We start from the raw sequence: 23,516 nt of genomic DNA on the forward strand, positions 1-23,516 counted from the left end.
GGTCAGTCAGAGGCAGACACACAAACATACACAAACACATTGATCGCAGCAAGGCTATTGAATGAAGGCTGGGACACGGTCTTGAACTACGGGGTATGGCACATGCTCAGTGTATCTGGAGCTGCAATGTTGGAGGGTTACAGCACATAGCGCTGGAAATATAAAGGGATGGTCATATTATAGTTTGTCGAAAAAATCATAGTATAGTATATAAACAATCATAGCATAGAATGTAATCTACAATGTAATAGGGTATGTCTAAAAATGTCATTAAACAAGTCATAGTATACTATAGTATGGATAATTTGAAAAAAAAATCTAATTATAATATAGGAAACTATGTCGAAAAAAGTCTTAATATAGAATGTCCAAAATGTCATACAAAATTCATAATACAATAAACTGACAAATGTCATTAAAAATAAATAGTGTGTAGAAAAATTAAATGGAAAAATGTCATAGTATATCATGTTGAAACATGTCCAGAAAAATAGTATCGTATATGTCGAAGAATGTCAGAGCATAAACATGTGAAAAACTGTCATAGTAAAATATGTTATATATAATATCAGAACAGTTGAAACAATGTATAAGACTCATACTATGTCAGAAATATCATGAAAAAGTCATATCACAGTATTTCATGGAAAGTATCAGAAAATGTACAGTATATGTTGAAAAAATCTTAGTAAAGTATGTAAAAAATTCATATAATAAAATGTCATTAAATAAAAAAATAAAAATAATGTGTCCCATACAACAAGTAAAGTATGTCAAAACACTTAATTTTTCAGTCATGAAAAAAGACAAAGTATAGTACAGGGGTCTTCAACGTTTTTCAGGCCAAGGACCCCCAAACTGATAGAGAGATGGAGCAGGGACCCCCTACTATATATATTGTATAAAATTGTGTTTTATACTGGGTAGTGCCATGTATAAACATACCTTGTTATTGTGCATTCTATAGCTCATGCATGCGATTTTGAAGGGCTTTAATTTTGAAATGCTACATCAGAATGCCCGGGTTCTCTCTCTGAGTGACAACTTGTGATGGTCTGCTATACAACTGAGGTGAAATGATTTCGTAACTATGCACCACTTCCTCTAAAATCGAATCTGAAGTTAGACAAATTGTCTCATGAATTTGATTTGAAGTTAGCTCATGCATGCGATTTTGAAGGGCTTTAATTTTGAAATGCTACATCAGAATGTCCTGGTTCTCTCTGAGTGAAACCTTTAGTTGGTCTACTATCAACCTGAGGTGAAAAGATTTCGTAACTATGCACCATTTCCTCTAAAACAGGGGTCTTCAACATTTTTCAGGCCAATGACCCCCAAACTGATAGAGATATGGAGCAGGGACACCCTACTATATATTGTATAAAATTGTGTTTTATATTAAACTGGGCCTAGTGCCTTGTTATTGTGCATTCAATACTAAGCTATTCAAATAATACACAGGTTCATATATTCATGTGTTTATTTTAAACATATGCAAGGTACAGTGAGTAGGGTGGCCATGCCACTGCCATTTGTAAACACACCTTGTCAACTGATACCAATGCCAATATCAACATTGACTGTCAATTGCATAATAATCATGCATACAAGCTATTCAAATTGAAGTTTTTATTTTAAACATAAATAGGGAAACCAAAAATGAGGCATGGCCTATTAGTACCACTGCCATGCATAAACATACCTGTTTTCTTGCATACAATACTGAACTATTAAAATAATGGACCGATTCATGTTTGGGGAAAAAATATTAAATTGTCTAATCAACCCAAAATTTCGCCGACCCCCTGTTGAAGACCTCTGGTATAGTATGTCAAAAAAAATGTATGAAACATTCATAGTATGGTATGTTCAAAAATTACAAATAAAAAGTAAAAAAAATGTCGAAATGTTATAAAAAAGTCAAAGTATAGTATGACAAAATGTAATAAAAAGGTCATGCTTTAGTATGTTGTAGAATACAAACAAAAAAAGTGATGGTATAGTATGTGGAAAAAAATCATAGTATGTCAAAAAGGTTATCATTAACTCACAATGTAATAAAAGTATGTCTAAAAAATGCCATTAAACAAGTCATAGTAAACTATATTGTGGATATGGATGGTCGATATGTTTCCTGGACTGCTGAACGAGAACCATAGAGGCTTAAAAAGCTGCGCCGTTTAAAATAGATGTCAAAACAGTGACGTCACAGAGTCCTGGAGCAAGCTAAGGATGTACATCAAAAATATTCAATACATAGGCCACAAATAGACACTAACTGGTAAAGGAATACTTCACTCCCAAAACTTTCATTACTATGTCAATTACTTCACCGTGTGTTACCTTGAATTCTTAAAGAAAACTGTCTTCTTAATGACATCCCATAACCTAATCCATAACCTGGATTACATTAGTCACTACTGATTAATGTATGGAATTTCTTGACAATTTCACATATACAAAGGATAGTGTTGCTGGAGAGCCAACACAGGTACTAATACTCATATTTATTTTATTTATTTTTTAAATAGCGATAATCCTTCTAATAACTATAGCTTTAGGTGTCTAAACTATTGAGCATATTAATGAACTCTGAGTAAACTATAAGTGTGATACATTAAACTAGTGGCACAAGGTGAATTATTTTATTCAAACTGTGTTTACATGAATATACATTGAAATGCGTTTATAAGAATATAGAATAAGCACAAAAAAAAAACATTTTAATTGCAATGCAAGCAGCTTTTTTTTCCCCCACCATGTGTTAATTTATATAAAATACAGATTGAATTGGTTGTTGGATTATGTGTGAACCTTCATACTCCCTGGACTGGTCACACAATAAGCCACGACTGAATGCCAAATAGCCAACACTAGTAAACTAAGAAACATCTCACTCTCACCATGTTTGCCTCTCTTTTAGCTGTTGGCAGACCACGGCCAGAGGACACATTTTAAAGCAAGCTCAAATTCCATAAATCCACAAAATATCACATAATTGTTTCTACAGCATGTAAATATATCTACGGGAATCTCAGCCCCCTTTGAACCAAGCCGGGTTCCACATTACCAAGACAGTTTGCACCAGCACAAAACAGGCCATCTGCTAAATTTAACTTCATAATACTCATTAGTCATTGTGTGTTAATTGGTCACATAATATACATTTCTATTATTTCCAATTTACAACAGTCCAATATGCATACTTTAGGACTACACTGACATTACATAATGGTCATCAAACAGTGGCCAGCACGGCTAGCCAGACCTCAACACCTCCGCACATTTAAACTACATCTCACAGATGAACTGTTGTTGTATGCTACACATCTCATCATTCCAGGTGCCCTGCCCTTTCGCACTGTGCCAGAATTCCACACAGTCCTGGTTCCTCCCGTCAAAGCTGTTGGGCTGGTCTTTTCCCCAGAACCTACAGGACAGAGAGAGACGTCCACAATAAGAATAAATACTAGTCTTAACTGTCCCCACAGGTTCCAAGAGATATGAGCTTCTTACGTTGTGGTCAGTGGTGTCCCGTCGACCCATTTCCAATGCCCCTCTATTCCGTCATCAGTCAATCCGATCCAGACTTCTTTGTCACTTGGATACAAGCCATTGAGGAAGAGCTATGAAGGAAGAAACATAAAAATAAAGTTATTGCAGAAGTTAAAGTTACATCAAGTTACGCCATGCATATTATTGCTTGTGTTAACCAGCACAGACAAATGCAAACCGCTAAACAAACCATTTCCTCTTGACTTTTTACGATAGCCAGGTCTGCGCCTTTGTTTTTACAGTACTCTCTGCCCATAGTCCAGTTACTTTTGCCAACCGAGGTATAGTAGCAGCTGGACTGAGACCTTGTCCAGCCAGTGGGGCACTTCTTACCTGGAAAAAAAAAGCAAAATGTGTATCGATCAATAAGTGTTTAAAAGCAATGATTTGGAGTTCACTTTTAAAATGGTGGTGTTTTGATTTGTTTTTCATTAGAAGCTTTTTTCCAGCATGATTTTAAAAAGAAGGCCAAATGCATTTTGCCAGGTCGGAAAACATTTTGCAATATGAACCATATATCTTTTCTCTTAATATCTTTCCGCTTACCTGGGGCTATGTTATTCAGTCTCTCCACCTCCGCCTGCACCATGTCTTTCTCAACGGTCAGGTTGTAATTTATCGCCTTCAACTGGTCTCTCTCCACAGTTGCATTTTTGCAACTGTTTTCGAGCTCTTCTTTTTCCCGAACCAAGGAGGCGTAAGAAACCCGCAGCTCATCCGACGCGTTTGCCAGTAGGTTGTAAGACCTCTGCAGAGCTTCTCTTGATATTGTCAGGTTTTGGTGACTGCTTTCTATCTTCTCTTTCTCACTGCTAGATACGCTGTGTCTGTCCTGCAAATGCGCTATCGTCTTAATCAAGTCATTGTAACTCAACTGCAGATGCTCTTTTGCTCTAGTTACATTATTTAATTTGTTCTGTAAATTGTTCTTGTCTTTGGTCGCTGATTCATAACTGGCCTGTACCTCATTTCTGCGTTTGACAGCTGAATCACATCGATCTTGTAACAAGTCATTGGCTGTAGACATGGCTTTGGTATTATTCTGTAACATGTCTATAGAGACTTTTAGATCTGCTATCTCTTTGCTGAAAGCGGTGTTACTGGCCTGTAACTGGCTTTGGCTATGTTGAAGTGTGGCTGTACTTTCTGACAGTATTCTGACATTGGTCTGTATTTGGTCTTTCCTTCTAGATAATTCTTTGTTACTTAGCTCCAACTGACTACGGCTAGCCTCAAGGTTTTTCTTTTCATTTTCCAACGTCTTCAGGTTCCCCTGTAGTTTCTCTTTCTCGTTACTCACAGCTTTTAGGCTGTTCTGATGGTCTTGCTCTACTTTTCGGTCTGTGGGAGATGAGAGGTATCGGTTGATCAGTGATTTTATCATTGACGTCAGAAAACTTTCTAAAACGTGGCTATTTGTCAGTGAAAACAAAGAAGTAGACTCACAGTGGACACTCTGACCTATGACTCCAAGCAACAGGAGAGCGCACAGCAGCCCAAGAACAACTGTGGCAGCCCTGAAAGGGTTGTTTCTCAATGCAAAAACTGAAAGACAGAAACAGAAACTTAAAATCAATGAAGTGTTCTGAGGAAGTTGTAGTTCATTTGGTTTCATCTGTATTACAATATCGAGAGGTGTTGCGAAATACTACACAAAACATTAATTTCACATACACGAAGCTCGCTTAGCTTCTTTTGTCTCAGTGATTTTCAACTATTTCCACTATTGTCCTGTTTTAACAGTAATACACTCGGATTAAAGAAGTAATCATGGATTTGTTTTACCTCATAAAGTTTTGTGTACATTTTTTTGCTTAAATCTGCCCTGCTGCTGCAACTGCTAGCTGTTGCCAAAAACATGACTCCAAATGTACACTAATGTTGTTATATATTGGCTCAGTGAATAGGCGATACACATTCACCATATCCATGTTATAAGATGAAAGGTTGAACTGTTAAACGTTTAAATGTTGTAATTAACGCTCATTCTGATGTACGAAAAAAAAAAATGTGTTATTGCACCTTTAACTACAAGTTTCAGAAGTGTGCCTTTCCAAATTATAAGATATTATTTCTGTTGATCAGAGCTTTGAATCTGAAATATTAAAAAAAGTAGCTGGCTGTGAATCCAGAAAAATGATTTAAAGCTCTGTTGAGTTCATTGTCTCATGGATTATATTATTTATATTGTCACATCCTTTGGAATGAAGTTCTCATTTTATTACCTGAATACCGGAGCTTGCTGCCATCTCCAAAAAGTTGGCTGTAGCCAACTTTACTGTTGTCCATGTCCATGTTTGTCACTGTAGAGGAGTGGTACTCGACGGTCATCTTTGCATCTGATTCATGAGCTAGAGTCTTAGTAAAAAAAATAAAAAAACAGTAGTATTAGATTCTTTCCGATAATTGCCCTTTCAATTATTTCAGTCCTATCTTGACATAAGACTTCAGACCTTGCATCACCTTGATTGAAAAATCTGCAAATGTTGTCTAGTGTTTTTGTAGTGCAACACTAATAACACCAAATGTACAGCTTAAATACTATGAATGTAAGATACAAACAAAGTAAACCTTACTTCGGCTTGTAACGATGATGACACAGTGGAAGAATTGGAAATATGAAGGAAATCTTGGAGAGTAAAACCTAACCTATTGACTTCCTGTAACTTCACCCTGCAAAACGCATCACACTCGCTTCAATAAGTGCCACACTGACTTAAAATCCGTGTAGGGTGACTTCACACTTGTCTTCGGAGGGGAAGAAGTTGAGGGTTGGTCAGTAGGCGGAGGGAGAGCCTTCCTCCTTCCTAATTGCTGGCGAGTTGGTCCGAGAAATCAGATAAAGGTTCAATCCGACAGGGTGGGTTGAAATTAAACTCTTTGCCCTCCAAGATTAATCTCAACACCAGTGCATCATAAACACAAAAGGAACTCGTGAGTAAAATGCATTTGTTTTTCTGGTTGGAATCCACACCTGCCTCCTCCGTGGGCATGAGGGCATTAAGACCACTGTGTGAGATCATGGAAAATAAAGCACTTCAGGTTGGCAATTTCACAACATGAAGCACATGCTGACATGAACGTATATGAGGAACAACAGATTTCACAAAACACAAAGATGCTGAACATGCAGATTTCATATCATCATACTGGGGACACAGTCTGAGTCACTTCGATTACTCAAGTTTTGTTCCGGTTTCTCAGCAAAACATCCGTTCCGAACTCAATTCTACAGAACACCCTGGACCACAGTGGCAGGATGTGACCCCCATTCATATTCATTTTTATATCAAATGTATGCTTTGTTTCATAAAATGTATTAGAGAAAAATAAGAAATGTCTTCATCAAATTCATTGATTCTGCAAAGACCATGGACTTTTTGCACCCAAATGGACATGGGAAATCACTGAAGGTTTCCTGCTACTTTCAAATGGAAAGTTACATACTTTTTGTTTTTGCACAATAGCAAAACAAAAATTCTATCAGCAACCAACTTCAAACAATTTGAACTTGCATCTGAGAAGACCTGATATAAAGACCACAAAACATATCGCCCCCTCAACAACAGCTCCATCGAAGCCGCCACTCGCGTCACCGGCAAACATTGATGGCCGATGCTCTTTTATGACCTGTGCGTGTCATGTTATCTTTCAGTCAGAAATGCACACATTCAACGACACACAGGAGCTCTCTGAAGCTGGGCACCGGGTCACTCACAGCGCGAGACTAGCCTGGACCTGTCCCTCCAAAGCGTCCTGCACGCGAAGAGGGAGGACCCGCCCCTATCGCTGCTGTGCCAATCACGAGGCCGCATGTTACATGCCACGAATCCTTGCGCAATCATCTTTGCGAAACATTTCAAATAAATTCAGCGGAACTGAATGGTTAAATGCTAGTTATCGTACCTGTTATGGGTGGAAAAAGAAAGTTGTAGAAATGTTCAATTATATAGTGTTAATGGTCATTTGTGTACCTTTATAAGGACTTGGGAGGATACAATTTGCTGAGCAAGTCAACTCGAAATAAACTAAGAGGAAGTGAGGAGTTGTTAGAGCTGAGATCAACTGCTACACCCTTCTATTATCTCATACGAGCAGTTGTGTTTTCAAGATCGGTTGATATCTGAGAAAGAGCCTCAGACAGCCAATCATGAATAAACAGAGACGAACTCTCCATGGAGTATAGAGAAAGTATTGTTCACCCAGAGATACAAGTGAATGTTCCAATGATTGATAACAGAGTAAAGGCTTAAAATAGAAAGCCTCCAGGGCTTTATGAATATGAACAAAGACGTGCAAATGAGATATTCATTTTCAAATTATCCACTGCTTTAAAAGGGGCACTGCACCAGTGTCAAGGTTACTCATCACACAGAGTGCATTACTGTGACAACAGCTGTATAATGTCCTCCGTCGGTCTGGAAGGAGCCCATCTGAGGTTTAACAGAAAGCCTGGATAAAGGAAGTGGACATTTATGTAATTTATGTATAAATGAAAGACGTGTTGAGTTGCCTTACGGGGAATACATTTTCTTTGGAGCTAGGTCATAATATCTTGGCCTCTGCTGCTTTGATTTTGTATGTTTTTTTAATTTGTCATGTAAGGCATTCATAGCATCAGAGACATCATTAAATACATTGCTGAACTACCCCGTTAATACCAGCCAGTGTGGTCGTAGACATGCTATATAAATATACATTATATACTTGAAAATAGAGTCATATTAAGGCATTTCAAATGGAATCAAAACTCAATTTAAAAGGTACTGAAATAAGAACGTATCGCTTCTCACACACACACACACACACACACACACATTGGACTTTCATCACATCTCAAATGAAAAGTCCAACAACTCATATAGGTTTCTGCAACCTGCAACCACACTGCCAGATGCCAAAGCCCTACACGCTGTCCCTTTAAGGGTGAGAAAGATTGTTGCCATGGTTAAAAGCAACAACAGTTGAATGTTGGTATGAGACAGAGGTAAACCACCGACTGTATAGTCAAAGTCAGCCATGCTGAACAAGTTCAGTGGTGCTTTAAGATGAAGACGAGCATTTGAACAGACGACATCCGGCGTCATTTTTCGGCTACTTCAGTTTGGTCGTTGTGTTTTCCATTTTCAGTGATCTTGCTATTTTGCGCGTCGAGTTTGTAGTGATGATGACGGACCCTGTAGAAGATTCGTTCCAGTAAGCACCATCTTGTACCGGGTGTGACGTACCCGTCGGTGAACCCCACACAGTGGAATCCCAGACGCCGGTAGAGCCGGTGGGCCGCGGGCGAGTACGCCGTGGTTCCCAGGACAACAGAGGAATACCTGTGAGTGACGGCAAACTCCACAACCTTCCGTACCAGCGCCACGCCGACCCCGCACCGCCGACAGCTCCGGTCAACAGACATCCGCCGCAACTCAACAGCGCCTCCTGGCTTCTGCTGGCTGACTGCTGCTACGATACCCACCGCTTTGCCTTCCAGCACTGCTACCCACAGACAGGAGTCTAAAGTGGAGGGCAATGTCACAACATGGACAACATTGGTAAAGGATGTGACAAAAGGAAAATCATTCAAACATAATCCATTTTATGCACCACAACCAACTTGATCTTGTTATCACAATAACCATTGAAAGAAGATGCACATTATCCTTTTCAGTGAGTCTCTCAGTCTGACATTATTATGTGTATAGTGTCAAGGAAAACCTGTTATAGAAAGGTCAGAGATCATCACTAAGTGAGTGACAATGCTGGTTTATTTTGGTTTGTATTACTTCAACGATCTATACTGCTTGTGGATCCACACACTGCCTTGTAGCCTCTCCCAAAAATGGAAATAAGTCAAGGGCGTCACTGATTATTCTAAAGTCTTACATGTTGTACTTCATAAATATATCAAAATGTTGTCAATAAACCAAACCAAAATAATGAAATGACAATCCGTATGTAGAGCTCAAAAGCCTTCTTGTCCAAGGTTGCAGCCAGTATTGACAAGTTAAGGCTACACTGCGTCTTACTTTAAAATGTTGCACTTTTTGTGTATGACTTTTGGCAAACAAAGCTTCCATTTGAAAGCACCACTTTCAAAGTAATAACCGATAAAAAGATTTTAAAAAAAACGTTTTTCTTTTCACCCTGCAAAAACTATTTTCCCTTTCGAGGCCTTATTTTGATGAAATAGACATTTAAAGTAGTGTTACAATTATAAGAAACGAGATATGATAGAACTTTGTGTTTTTCACACGACTACAAGCTTTAGTGTCTCTGACTATGCCTTGATTTTATACTATATTAAACTGTGACATATACAAGCCATTCTTATGTAATAGCTTAATCACGGAATAAAAGAGAAATCAACATTTGGTAACATTTGACTTGCCTCAATTGTACTGTATGCACCATAACAGTAAGTCAGAAATAGTGGTGCCAGTAAGTTACCGTTACTTTACGGTGAAGTTGCTTAGAGTGCACAATTTACAATATAAACAATATGTACTTGGTGAGTTCATGTAAAAGCCTTCGATGTCGCCCATGTCTCTGCTCATGGCGTGCTCCAGGTAGCGATGGATCGTGCGTCTGCTGTAGAAGTAGCGCCCGTACAGTATAATTGCAGGGAGGAGTCCGATCACCCACCAACACATGGTGACGACGAAACATACGGCTGCCGAAGGAAAGATGGACAAGATGCGGGAATGTGAAGAAAAATATGAACTATTCTAACTTTCTTTGCAATCACAGAAAACATCATTCATGAAGTAATCTCACCGGTCATTGCCGTATAGAGCAGGAGGCTCTCAGGGTGGTGTCTCAAGCCTCTGAAGGCAGTGTCTGCTACCATCTCCATCAGCCCATCATGAAAAATCCGCTTTACTTCCAATTTGTCTGCCAGCTCAAACTCACGCACAACTATTGTTTGAAGTCCATTTTGAGCTTTTTGCCCCTTGACATTGTTTTGGACATCATTTCGCTGGTTTTTTTCCTCCATATCAAACTTCTTAGAAAACGTGCGATTCGGATGCAGAGGTTGCAGGTACTAGTTGCTGAGGTCCAACAGCTGAAAACAGTCCTCACGCAATGCTTGCTATAGTGCTGTCTGTTGTGCGCAGGTTTCTCTATGCCATCCCTGTTTTGAGATAGTACGTGCCCCAGAGGCCTTGCAGCGGTTTTTAGAGAACCTGTCAAAGAGGGTCTCCACAGATAAGATCCCCAACACTACTGGGGATGGTCCTCACACCCTTCTTATCAGCTGCCTATATGTGAAAAGATGTGTAGCTCTTAGTGAAAGACAAGGCTGGTGCTATAGCAACATATAGCTTATCGAAATGTAGGGAGTACTACTGAATATGTAAAACTACCGTTGCATAAAGCCTTTAGTGGCTCCAAAATAAACTCTGCAAGATGTTGTCAAGCAACCTCCTCATCTCCGCTTGAGGCTAGTGGCTCGAAGCTCTTTAATGCATGCATGCATAATGACTCTCCTAGTAAAAGAGCACCCTAAAATGAATTTTACCTGGCTGCTGATAAATTATCAAATCATCACATGATCCCTTCTCCCAGGATGGCCTGAATTGCAATAAATGTACAGAAGTGTACAGAATGAACAACATAACAGAAGAACATAGTCAATCCATATGACATAAATAAAATATATGAGAGTAATAATAGCGGGAGTAGCTCCAATAATAGAGAATTACACACCATATTTGGTAAAAAACCTCAACAAATGGTTCAGAGAAACTCCTAATCCACCACTAGATTTCATATTCTTAAAGAATTACTGGTGGATAGAAGCAGGCTTTGAATCAGTCCAACAAAGATCATACCCAAACACCAACTCTTTCTATGTTGACTCAAGGTTTAACACTAAGCCACAAAGGTTTATCCATGAGCCCCAAAAAGGGATGTAATTTAATGCAGACATTTCATAACAATTTCTGCAGTGTGACAATAGGCTGTGGCGGAGAAGGCAGAAGGCGAGGGGCGGAGAGGAGAGGAGAAGGGGAATGAAACTAGCGGGAAGTGACTCACTTCTGATTTGAGAACTCTCAAAAGGCCCGTTGAGATCAAAAAAGAATCGGTCGACATCAGACAAGACCAAGCATGCCAAATTGTGACACGAGGGTGGGATCAGTCGGATTCTATATTTAACATGCGATGACGCCTTTTGGATGTGATACTTGGGAAATGATACTGACACGAATGTTGGAGTGGAGGAAAAGCATGAATGAAGGGTTAGATAGAGAGATAGAGATAGAGAATAATAAAAGCAACAATTATAAACGTGGAGCTACATCTCTCAGTCCTGTTAAACTATATCTCACTAATGAACCGTATATATAGCTTTTAAAATGTTCCCTTCAAAATACAGAACCAATACACCCACACATATTCTCTTCGTCTTCATCTCTCATTCCTTTTTGAAGTATACATACTATGAGCACATGCTGCCTCCCACACAGTTTCTTCAACACTCACTTTTCCTATGATATGAGACATATTACCACTATCACAGTTATTCTAATGGATTTATCCATATTCTTCATTTATGCAAAGGCAAAACATTTTGTTTTTAAAATCTATTGATATGGCGTAGACGTTCTCTGTGTGTGTTGTTAAACAAACCAGTTATAACCTGCTGGAGAGGTGCTGGTAGGCACCGTTTTGTTTCCTTCGGACGAAGTAAAGGCCAGCTGTTTCCCCTCCATTTCTAGTCTCTGTGCTAAGCTAAGCTAAGCTAAGCTAACAGGCTGCTGGCTCTAGCTGCATGTTTAACTCACAGATACGAACGTGTTCAATCTGGCATTAAAGTGAAGGTTCAGTTGCTGATGTCATTTAAAGGGATAGTTCAGATGTATATGAGGCAGTTATCCATAGTTTAGTGCATTGCCTACAGTAGATGGCAGTCTGCTGTGGACGTGTTGGTACTCCCCGCCTGCTTCTCCAAACACCCAACTTCAAAGAACTCTGTCAATTCTATCAGAAAAACTATCTCTTCAAGCATCTGACTGATGCTTGGATGGATGCTTTGATCATCCACCTCATGTGATCCCCCAGACACATTAACATTTCTTCTTATTTTTTTTATCCTAGAGTTGCAGTGGCATGAATTACAGCAGTTGGGGTTTTTTTTAACCTAAATTAGCTGTTGACGTAGTAAATTCAAAAGGCACCCACAGCTGATGAGAGGACATTTTCTTTATATATCAAAATGTGAACCGTGCAAACTGGGCACTGCCATCCATAAAACCTTCCCACAGAGTATGGAAAAACACTGCAATTGATATGGCCGTATCCCCAGGCGATTCGGGAGGTAGTGAACTTGTTGAAGCCGTTTAAGACTTCAGTCATTTATGCTAATTTCTCTGCTCTGCCTGGAAAGGAAGAGAGAACTGGACAAGAGCCAGGATCATAGCCTCTGCAGCTTAGAGGCAGTTTGTTTTCTCACTTACAGTGCAGGGAAACAACTGTCCTTGTTATGTTTGTTAGCGAGTGCTTCGCTGAGTCAAGTCCCAGGGTGGCCCAGGCTGTTCACATTTGTGCTGAGTGGGCTACACAGTGTGGGGGGGGGGGGGGGGGGGGGGCTCTGTCCTGGTCCGTCACTTTCCTGTTCCCCCGCCATGCCTCTGGTAAAGTTGTGTTTGCTGCTGCATCTCCTGCTTCCTGGTGAGCATTAGTCACCCTCAAACGAATATACAGTGATGTGCTGTTTTTTTTTTTTTATAGTTTTGACTCCAGCACATTGGATTATAAGGCACACTATATCAATTTCGTTGTAGGGGGTTTTAGGGGGTAATTTGCATGTTAATACATCTTGTAAAATATCAGTATAGTCATCAGGACTATTCAAATACAATAAAAAGAGCTAGGCGAATAACAAAAACCTTTATAGCGTGCTGACATGTGACAGCTACTGTAACAATACTGTACAAGACACGAGACCTAGCATGACAGCTAGGACTGCTCTGATTACATCAGTTTTCCGTAATGGTGAGAAATGACCAGATCCCTACGCTATTTCAAACCACGAATGGATTTCACGTGTGTGGCCAGCAATCCCGGCATATACACCTATCTCATATTTCAGTGTTTATATGTGATCTATTAATCTATTAAGTACTTTGTGGTCATGTGCAAGAGATTTTTGACACAGAATCAGAGATTTGCATTTTGAGGGCAGGGTGTCCTACTTTGCTGAAGACAGGGCCTAAAGACTAAACCTCATAAAGACAAAGATAAAACAGAAGTCATTGTTTTTGGTACCGAGGACGAACGATTGAAAGTCAGCGCTCAGCTTCAATCACTGACGTTAAAAACCACAAACCAAACCAGGGGTCTTGGTGTAGTTATGGATTCAGACCTCAACCTGAACAGCCACATCAAGACAATTACAAAACCAGCCTACTGTCACCTGAAGAACATATCAAGGATTAGAGGACTTATGTCTCAACAGGACTTGGAAAAACTTGTCCATGCATTCATCTTCAGTAGACTGGACTACTGTAACGGTGTGTTCACAGGTCTCTGTAAAAAGTCCATCAGAACGCTGCAGCTCGAGTCCTCACTAAGACCAAGAAAGTGGATCACATCACTCCAGTTCTGAGGTCTTTGCACTGGCTTCCTGTCCAACAAAGAATTGACTTTAAAATCCTGCTGTTGGTTTATAAAGCACTGAATGGTTTGGGGCCAAAATACATCTCTGATCTGCTGCTAACTTATGAACTATCCCGACCCCTTTAGGTGGTCTGGGACCGGTCTACTTCCTGTTCCCACAGTCAGAACTAAACACGGAGAAGCAGCGTTCAGTTCTTCTGCTCCACATATCTGGAACAAAGTCCCAGAAAGCTGCAGGTCTGCTGAGACCTGCAACCTTGCCTTGCCTTGCACAGTGACCTTGGGTACGTCGTAACAGCCGACTCCACCTGCACGGCAGGGTAACTCACTTCTGCAACCCATCCATCGCTCCAGCTCCCTTCCTGTGGCAGTAATGCAGCAGCCATTCTGTGCCAGGTCCAGCCATCAGGGCGGAAACGCATCGAGGAGGAGGCTGCTTGCCTGCTTGTCCGAAACTAAATCAGTGGAAGGAAATGTAACAGACGAAGGAAACTAACTTCAGCTGACCAAAGAGCCGTGATTCCAACACCCAACACTGGCAAAACACTGGCTGGTTGTGATCTAGTCTGAGTCTAGCATCGCTTCTCCCAACCAAGCAATTCTTTGTCGGAGAAAGATTCTGTGGAAGTTGTCATGCGGTGGAAGTATGTATTATATTTCATAACTCATGCAACCTGTAATAATTTCACTAATTTGCTTCCATATATATACATGTCCTCCTACACACTCAATTACATCCCGGGGCTCTCAAAAACACTCTGCATCCATTTACACAACTGCAACCACGGATCCAACATCAGTAACAGGATAAGAACTCTGTGAGCCTCTGACAGCCACACATACATTTCATGTTGACTACAGTATGTTGCCTTCATTAGATTGCATTTAAAACATATTTAAAACATATGCTGCTGATGTTATTCCAATTAGATAGCCGTGTTTTTGTGCTTATACTTTGACCAGGTTTCACTCCTTGCACTTATATTTTGTGTTCTCGTTATAAAAATCTCAGCGCAGTCTACGATACGACAATACAATCGAATTTTAAACTCTTTGGCGTGTTTGCTGTCGTCATCAAAGGGTTCAATATTGAGGACGACATGAGTACTCTTATGATTTTTGACAGAGTTGAAAATGGAAGCATGGTCTCTGTTTGTGAGTCCCAGTCTGACTTTTTTTGTTTTATTAGAACCAGGAGGAGGTTGTTCTCCCATCTTAACCCGCCCTTAAGTGTGCTTCTTTGTAAAATATTCAACAGCTACATGCAATGACTGGAAACGAGTTCAAAAAATAAGATAAAGGATTTAGTACATGTCCTTCAAGCTTCAACCGTCGCCATGGTAATCAACGTCCAACTCAGTATTCACATGCATCTGTTTTTTGTTGTTGTTTTATATTAGGCATCAACATTTAGTGATTTTATATATATATATATATTATTAACAATTATTATGAGTTATTCTCAAACGGACAGCGCTGTTAGTTCTGTGTGTGTGTGTGTGTGTGTGTGTGTGTGTGTGTGTGCGTGTAGGTGTGTGTGTGTGTGTGTGTGTGTGTGTGTGTGTGTGTGTGTGTGTGTGTGTGTGTGTGTGTGCGTGTAGGTGTGTGTGTGTGTGTGTGTGTGTGTGTGTGTGCGTGTGTGTGTGCGTGTAGGTGTGTGTGTGTGTGTGTGTGTGCGTGTGTGTGTGCGTGTAGGTGTGTGTGTGTGTGTGTAGGCGCTGTCCAGGGAGCTGAAATGCAGCGCAGGAGATCGATAGACAGCCAGTCTCTTTTATTGTAGGTTTGGTTAGGCTACAGTTGGATTCTATATATATTAATTAGTTTATAAGCCCACATATGAGCAAATGTATTTTTGTGAGTTATCGCTGTAATTTATTTAATGTGATTATTGCATATTATTTTGTTTCAATAAAAAGGGAAATCCTTAAAGTCCTATTTCGTACTCATCTCCCATTAGACAGATAGATAGTATTGAGCTTTTCATTTGATTATCAGAACTTGTCTGCAAAGGACCTTTTGTTTTGTTGAGTGTGGTTTCACGTGAGTGTCCATTGTTCTGCTCTGGTTATTGCTGGATTATTTGCAAACATTTTGTAATAAATGTTTGCATTAAAAAAATCTAATCTAAATTAAATTTCAGGATTCAAAACTCTGTTGGGACTTGAGTGCAAAGATTTGAGATTTGGATATAATAATGTGGTTATTTGCGGACAAAAAGGCTTACGAATGACTGTGCGAACACCGCAAATTGTTTGTGATTTGATGGACCTAAAAAGCCATTCTTTTCTATTAATAAATAAAATCTACGTTTGTCGAAATGAAGAAACAACAGCGCAGCAGAAAGATGAGTCAAAATGACTGCTGAACGAGGTGACATCTCTGTGACACTTCCAGTCATCACCGGTCGAAGAGAACAGAGCAGAACGTACCCGAGAATGACAGAGGAGGCTGAGAAGCAAAAAAGAAGAAAAGAGGAGGAAGAACAGGGTGAGAAAGGAGGTGAAGCGAGAGAGAGAGAGAGAGAGAGAGAGAGAGAGAGAGAGACAAAGATGTGGGTAGATGCACTCAGTTTCATTCTGTGCTGCAGAACACAAGAAAGAGGGGTGATTAGGAGACACAACAGGTGGAGAGGCTCCATGTGAGCTCGAACAACGTGGAACACAGAGAAAGGAGGAGGCAGTGGTTTTCATGAGGCTTGTGATGCAGTCGGTCTTCGGTGAGACACAGATGGAAATTAGGACACAGAGGAGTGGGGACTGTGGGTGGGAGGACAAATGTATCGGTGTTGTATCGTAATTATATGAGATAGAGAGATCAGACATCTACCTTAGTTTCCAGACATATATTTCTGTGAGCTGTTTTCAGCCTGAGGCAGTTATCAGCATTAGTGAAGTTAGTGTCTTTCACGATAACTTGTCGTGTTTCATTGTCCAGATCAAACCCGAGCTGTGCCCGGGCCACAGGGCCTTTTTTTACGGTAATACACCTCATATTACCACAAAGGCCCTTAAAAAAATGATTTTTCCCAATTAGCTTCTTACTACAAGCAGCATGGTTCTACGTGAACGTTTAAAAAAAAAAGAAGAAAGTTTCATCACTTTTTGTTTCGTAGTAGCGTTAGCGTCAACGCTCTTGTCACTGGTTTAAAGGGAGAAACAAAGTTTAAAGTGACTAACAAAGGTTATCCTGAAAAAAAAAAAGGTACGGATACAAACTTTTCACATACTTTGATGCGCCAATCAGGATTCAGCGACATCTAAATTCAAATGTGAAGACGAGACAGTCCTTGAGTTGTTTGCTTATGCTGTCGGAGAGCAAATCGGATCGAAACACACCAGTTTTTGAGTTTATAGAACTAAATGTTTCTTGTTTTGTTTTTCAATTTAAAGGTTCTATGTACGGGATTCAGAGCATTTATATAGCGGCACGCAACTCTCTGCAATGTAAAGGGTTAGCAGGGTAATGTCTACTATCAAAAGTGTATTATCAAATGTCATTATTTAGTTTTTAAATATCACCGTTATCGGCAATGCTGGTATATCGCAATAACGCTACCCTTAATACAGAGGTACCATGAAAATGTAAGGCCCTGGAGCTGTTTTTTGTTTTTTTTCTCACCAACAGACGGAAGCACAGTGAAGGTCAGAAAACACACAGAGCGAGAGCGAATGCATTCTCCGCTCAGGTGTCCCCTCAATCATTTCATATAAACAGTTGACTCTCCACCTCCTTACACTCGTATTTTAAGTGTAGTTTACTTTTATTTTGCCAAAAAAATGTAACAGTCACAGTTACTGCAGCTAGGAAGACACCATGTGAGGGGCAGCAAGAGCCGGACAGCTTTTATAAGATTAAATACGTTATTTGTGCATATTGATGCATATGGAGCCGAATTCCGAGAGGTGTGAAGATTAAGAGGAGGAGGACAGGCTTTTGTTTGAACTGCCTGTTCTCCACTCTCCTGTTGTCTCTGTTCCCCTTTCTTCTCCTCTTGTTTATTTCCCCTGTACTTTCATTTCTCTTCAGGCCATTGCTGTTGTTCTTATATCTATGCCCATATTCACTCACTTTCGTCTCGCTTTGAACGACAACCTGACGGATGACGTCAGAATCCCTTCGCGACATCTGCATGCGAGTGTGTCCCATCTGTTTGCTTTTGTGTCTATGCGGGTGCATGTCAGCATATGTACGTGTGTTTGGTGCACTCAGCCCTCTGTGTGGAGTGTTTTCTTGCGCACATCAATACTTTCTGTAACAGGGTAGACGTTTGTAATTTACATATAAATCTATATATTTATGTATATTTGCAGAAGGAACAGGATCACAGCAGAATTCGTGACGTACTGATCTCCTCCGCAACATAAAAATACACGCTGATATGCAAATGCTTATGTTTTGGAAAACGTGCAGACATTTCGCGGCCACCTGGTTTGAGAATTTGTGGCGAAGTCTGATGCAAGTAACAGTATTTTGTAAGCATTTGTGTAAGTGCGTGTGTGGAGGCACGCATGTGCGTGGATCCCGCTTGTGTGATGCGATGAGGAACGTCTGTCTCCCAGTGGGCCTTTCTCAAAGCGTAACGTTACCAGCAACGCCGAACGCTGCCAAGGGAGGGTGCGTTTGCACGTGTCTGTGCGTGCACACTTAAGCCTTCCAAATGTTCTCGCCTGCGAAGAGATCCAAGTACATGACTCAAACGTCGCACCTCTTCTGTTGCTATCTTTCCGTCTCCCTCACATTTACACAAATACTTGTTTTCAGCTCATTCCGTCGACAGCGAGTTCTGTTTTCCATCCCATATTGGCATGGATGACTTGTCACCTTTTTTTTTTTCTGTAAATGGCCTTAGACATAATCATGCATGTGTATCTGTGAGTGGGATAACACAAACACATGAGATATCACCATAGAGGGGAGAAACATAACGAGCTCCATTAAAGCCTGACATGTGGCATAGTTACAAAAAAAACACAGTGTTTTGCTGTTAACGTTGAAACAAAGCAGTCAAACTTCACATTTCATATAAATCTTCAAAAATTCAACTTCCCAATAAGAACACATGAATAGCCGTCATGTAAAGCAGCAGGTTCTAAAGGTTGTGAAATGAACTAATAGCATGTCAGCCACAGTTATGGTGACATTGCCTTTAGAATTAAAACTAATCTTCATTTATTCTGAAAAGGTAATAGAAATAGGTTGACTGACGGATTTATTTAGATTCCTTAGCTCCTTACCTTTAAAAGGAGACCAGAAAAGTGCATTTAAGCCTTATAGTTGAGAAGTTCTGATTCATTTTGGGTTACGTTATTTAAGACGTTTTTATCTATAGGATAGGGCTGAATAGCATTTAAGGTGCCGTTTGTTGTTTTGAGTTGTATTTTATTGGACAGGTGTTGTTTATAAATGCATCCAGCCCTTGTGTATGTGCCCATATGTCATTATATGTATCCATTCGCCTGCATAACCAAGAAATAACATGCGCCGACTACGACTTCATGGCTGCACACCAGATCAAAAGAATTTCTCTCATGTTGCTTTTTGCAGCCAACCAACTTTGAAGAAGAACAAAAGGAGGAATATGAAAGAAGATGTGTGCACTAAGGGCTCCTTTCTGAAGAAATTGCAATGGAATTATGTGAATAATTTAAATAGCAAACGCAAGTAAAAAGACATTCAGAAAGGGACAGAAATAGACGGAATTTAGCCAAGCAAACAGGCAAACGACAAATGGGAGGCTAGAAGTGACACGCGTCTAGTTTCTTCTGTGAATTGGTGAATGTAAAATCAATGAATCAGAAGTTGGAGGATGTATGTTAGAAAGACAAACTGAAAAGATGGCAAGTGGAGAGCAGAGGACATGACGTCCAGGACACTTTGGAGAAAGAGGCTGTGTGTGTGTGTGTGTGTGTGTGTGTGTGTGTGTGTGTGTGTGTGTGTGTGTGTGTGTGTGTGAAAGCAAGAACGCAGAGGCCCGGTGACACAAAGTGAAAGAGATGTCGGAATTCTTATACAAGAGTCTGAGAGGATGCAAAAAAAATCAACTCCTGAATGCATAACGGGGTGAACGACATGCGAATATGTGCGTATGTGCATGAGAGAGTGAGAAGTTGCTTGCATGGTTGTGAATATACGTGTGTGTGTGTGTGTGTGTGTGTGTGTGTGTGTGTGTGTGTGTGTGTGTGTAAGGGAGGGAGAGAGAGAGAAAGTAATAAAGAGGCATGAGGGCGCAGCAGGTGGAGGCAAGTTGTGACAAAGTAGTGACGCATTTGAACAAGCTCGCAGCAACCAGCCCCCCCCCCCTCTCCATCTCCATCTCTTTTGGGCTCCCTGTCTTCTCATGAATAAAGTGGGAATCATTAATATTCATCACGCTGTAGCTTCCACAGATACGTTCACATCCCGCCCCCGACTGTGTCTGAGTGAGTGACACGGAATTTTGTCCAATCCAATCCAAGCAGTCGATACGTACTCGACGAAGGAAGGTGCGTCATGGAATTTTTTTTTTCTGCCGCACAAAAGCTTGGAGACCAATTGGAAGGAGAAGGATGAGCTGTCTGATGGGTTTGTTTCATCCTTATATAGGCATGACAAGCTGAGAGTCCACCGAGTGAGCTCCATGCTACACAGTGTGATCTGTGTGTGTGTGTGTGTGTGTGTGTGTGTGTGTGTGTGTGTGTGTGTGTGTGTGTGTGTGTGTGCACTGTGAGCCTGTGACTTTTGTATGCAACAGCTTTTCAGTTTGCTTTGTTGTCCGTCTGCTCAGAGTGAAGTCTGGTGCAGACATACTGTTTGACAAAGTGAAAATTAGATCGAATTTGGTCCCATCATTTTATAACATGTTCTTTTTTGTTGTTGTGAAAAGCGTATATCTCTCTTCCTTTGCCCGCCAAATAATTGTGTTAGCATATTTTTACCTGCCTGCCCAATCACTCTTAGGATGCAAAGTTCCCATGACAACAACAGAATCAAATGTTACTTGTTAACTGCTAAATTAACTGAAAACAGGTTCGTCGTGTTTTCATCAGAACTACGTTCTAATGAATGAAAACCTGCACGTTGCAACAATTTGCTATTGCGTTTTAAGACATGCTAGCTACATGACTGTATGGAAGTATGGTGAGTAGGTCCACCACCACAAGCATCCTCTTGATTCGACTAACTCTGACTGTCTGCAAAAGCCTCATATTGGCTTCGGTTCAATTATTGAATGCATTTTTTGCACAGAATAAAGACGAGGCATCAAAGAAGGCATCTCTTGACTACCAGTGTGACAAGGAGGAACGCTGAGTACACCAGAGAACAGCCTTTACGGTGTACATTTGTGCACATGAGAGTACTACAATGTGAACCTGGTGGTTTCATGTGTACAACTCAAAGTAGGTCATCGGGTTTCTCTTTACTTTCAGGCAGAAATAATTTACAGGAGAGTTTTAAGAGTTTGTGAGTTTGGATCAAACCGTGTTTAAAAAAAAATAATAATAAAAATCTTTATAATTTCATATCTGCATGGGATGCTCAACAAATCATTATTATTTAATTACAATTATAATTGGCATGAGCGGGTGTCATTCATGTCGCTGGAGCACTGAAGCTTACAGGGTCAATGTGCTTCAAATCTCTTTCATTTCAGTTTTCATTTCCACACTTCCTGTTCTCCTTTTTTTTTTTTTCTCAGCTCAACAGTTTCACAGTTGAGAAAGCTGGACAACTGCCTGGAGGACTTACACAATGGCATGTGTGTGTCCGTGCATGTATGTGCTCGTGTGTGTGTCCACGTGTGTATTTGTGTGTGTTTGTCCATGCGTGTGTGTGTGTGTGTGTGTGTGTGTGTGTGTGTGCTTTGATTGCTTTCACTGGACAATCGCCAAGACAGACTGAAACGGCTACAAATACACATTTGTATGAACAAGTATGAATTTATTTTTTTCTTAATGCTGCATTTGTCAATGACATTTTTTTTCTCTTTTACAATAAAAAATAAATAACAAATAAGTCAATCTATCCTATATTTGTATGACTTCTTTCTCAGATACAAAACATGAACTGAACAAGGAAACAAATGGTAGAACTGGCACTTTGGTCATCTGACAGCGACCTCACTGTCATGGCCGCTGAAGAGCACCTGGGCTCAGTTTGACCTTCTCCATACAACTCACCAAGAGACTAAACAGAGAGATGACACAGAATATTTCTCTCATCAAATCTCGTTTTTCTCTCTAAATCAGAATGTGTGAGGTGAGGTTGTTTCTCTTGAAGCAAGGTTGACTGGCTTTGTGAGTGGATCTGTGTGTGTGTGTGTGTGTGTGTGTGTGTGTGTGTGTGTGTGTGTGTGTGTGTGTGTGTGTGTGTGTGTACCTTTAACATTACCTCCTACTCTTTCACTCCTACTACATCTCGGCCTTACGGTCGTCACCTCTGTTGGAGCTACGGATCCTCTCCTTCCATCCTATATCTGGCCTTGAGTGATGGAGGAAGCTTTTGGGAGAACTTCGTGCTTATATAGAAGAAGAAAGAGAAAAAGGAGCTGCCATACATCGGCACCCCTACTGTGTCTTGCTCCCTAAAAGGCGATGTGGGCACACGCTTTGAAGACGGAGAGATTAATAACCGCTGCCGAAGGAGAGAGCGGATGCCTATATTTGGTAACTTCCCCCTCCTCTCTTTTTTTTCCACACTATTTCCGCCGCTCGCTCGCTCAGAACGTTTCCTATTATTATTTTTGCAGTCTCAGCATTAACTAATTCCCCGCTAGGTTTGCCTTTTAAGCCCAAAAGTCCATTGTTCTGTCTGCGTGGCAGTGCGTCGGTCTTAATTCGTCTCCCGTTTCCCTCCGGCTTCGACAATCACCAGACTCTTTAATTGCTCTCTTAGTGTATTTACAAATCAGCCAATTTCCACCACGTCTGTCCATCTGGCATCGCCCACCGATGAGTCAGTCGAGTGACAAACTTACTGACGTATTTTGCCTTTTGCAGAGGCGCCAGCTTGTGAATCCTTACAGACACACGAGAACAGATACTCATCGCAGCAAGAGGCATTGTGAACACCTCTAACTGTGACATCAGGTCCATGTGGCCGGTCCTTTCAGTTTTCACGGTTCGGTCACACAGCGGTAATCTGCTACTTTTTGGTGTGTTCTTGTTTATAAGTTGTTTTTGTACCACGAATGTTTCTAGTAAGTTTTTCAAAGAAAAGCATGATTCAAGAGATGTTCTGAGAATTTTTTTTTATCAAGATCTTCATCCAAATCAACAATCTTTACACAGTATATCAATATGTCACAGAAAGACATCCAAAAACCCCTAAATCTCCAGCTTCCTGACAGGAAGCATTCTTTCCCTGTGGTTGTC

General features: G+C 40.5%; 2 protein-coding genes across 2 annotated transcripts; both read right to left on the reverse strand.

Annotated features, from left to right (window-relative positions):
- Window positions 1–2,631: 2,631 nt before the first annotated feature.
- Window positions 2,632–6,545, reverse strand: LOC137890575 (CD209 antigen-like). The gene is made up of 7 exons (XM_068734711.1): window positions 6,132–6,545; window positions 5,781–5,913; window positions 5,002–5,100; window positions 4,102–4,896; window positions 3,746–3,888; window positions 3,517–3,626; window positions 2,632–3,430 (listed from the first exon to the last, which is right to left on the reverse strand). The coding sequence occupies exons 2-7, from the start codon at window positions 5,884–5,886 to the stop codon at window positions 3,292–3,294; spliced, it is 1,392 nt and encodes a 463-aa protein (XP_068590812.1). The 5' UTR covers window positions 5,887–5,913; window positions 6,132–6,545; the 3' UTR covers window positions 2,632–3,291.
- Window positions 6,546–8,638: 2,093 nt separating this feature from the next.
- On the reverse strand, window positions 8,639–18,342 carry LOC137890546 (N-acetylaspartate synthetase-like). Its single transcript, XM_068734674.1, has 4 exons — window positions 18,235–18,342; window positions 10,321–10,549; window positions 10,052–10,216; window positions 8,639–9,060 (listed from the first exon to the last, which is right to left on the reverse strand). The coding sequence occupies exons 1-4, from the start codon at window positions 18,340–18,342 to the stop codon at window positions 8,639–8,641; spliced, it is 924 nt and encodes a 307-aa protein (XP_068590775.1).
- Between the last annotated feature and the right edge of the window lie 5,174 nt (window positions 18,343–23,516).

Source organism: Cebidichthys violaceus, unplaced genomic scaffold (assembly GCF_023349555.1).
Source record: "Cebidichthys violaceus isolate CVI_PGR_0920_01 unplaced genomic scaffold, fCebVio1.0.p SCAF_66, whole genome shotgun sequence".
NCBI lineage: Eukaryota > Metazoa > Chordata > Actinopteri > Perciformes > Stichaeidae > Cebidichthys > Cebidichthys violaceus.

Coding starts and splice junctions, on each gene's coding strand:
- LOC137890575 (XM_068734711.1), bottom strand. CDS start 5,886: ATGACCGTCGAGTACCACTCCTCTACAGTGACAAACATGGACATGGAC. Junction 5,101..5,780: donor CAGCAAGCTCCGGTATTCAG/GTAATAAAATGA, acceptor TCTGTCTTTCAG/TTTTTGCATTGAGAAACAAC. Junction 3,431..3,516: donor GGGACACCACTGACCACAAC/GTAAGAAGCTCA, acceptor TCTGTCCTGTAG/GTTCTGGGGAAAAGACCAGC.
- LOC137890546 (XM_068734674.1), bottom strand. CDS start 18,342: ATGCACCCGCATAGACACAAAAGCAAACAGATGGGACACACTCGCATG. Junction 10,550..18,234: donor TCGTTCAAAGCGAGACGAAA/GTGAGTGAATAT, acceptor ACGTTTTCTAAG/AAGTTTGATATGGAGGAAAA. Junction 10,217..10,320: donor GCTCTATACGGCAATGACCG/GTGAGATTACTT, acceptor TTCCTTCGGCAG/CCGTATGTTTCGTCGTCACC.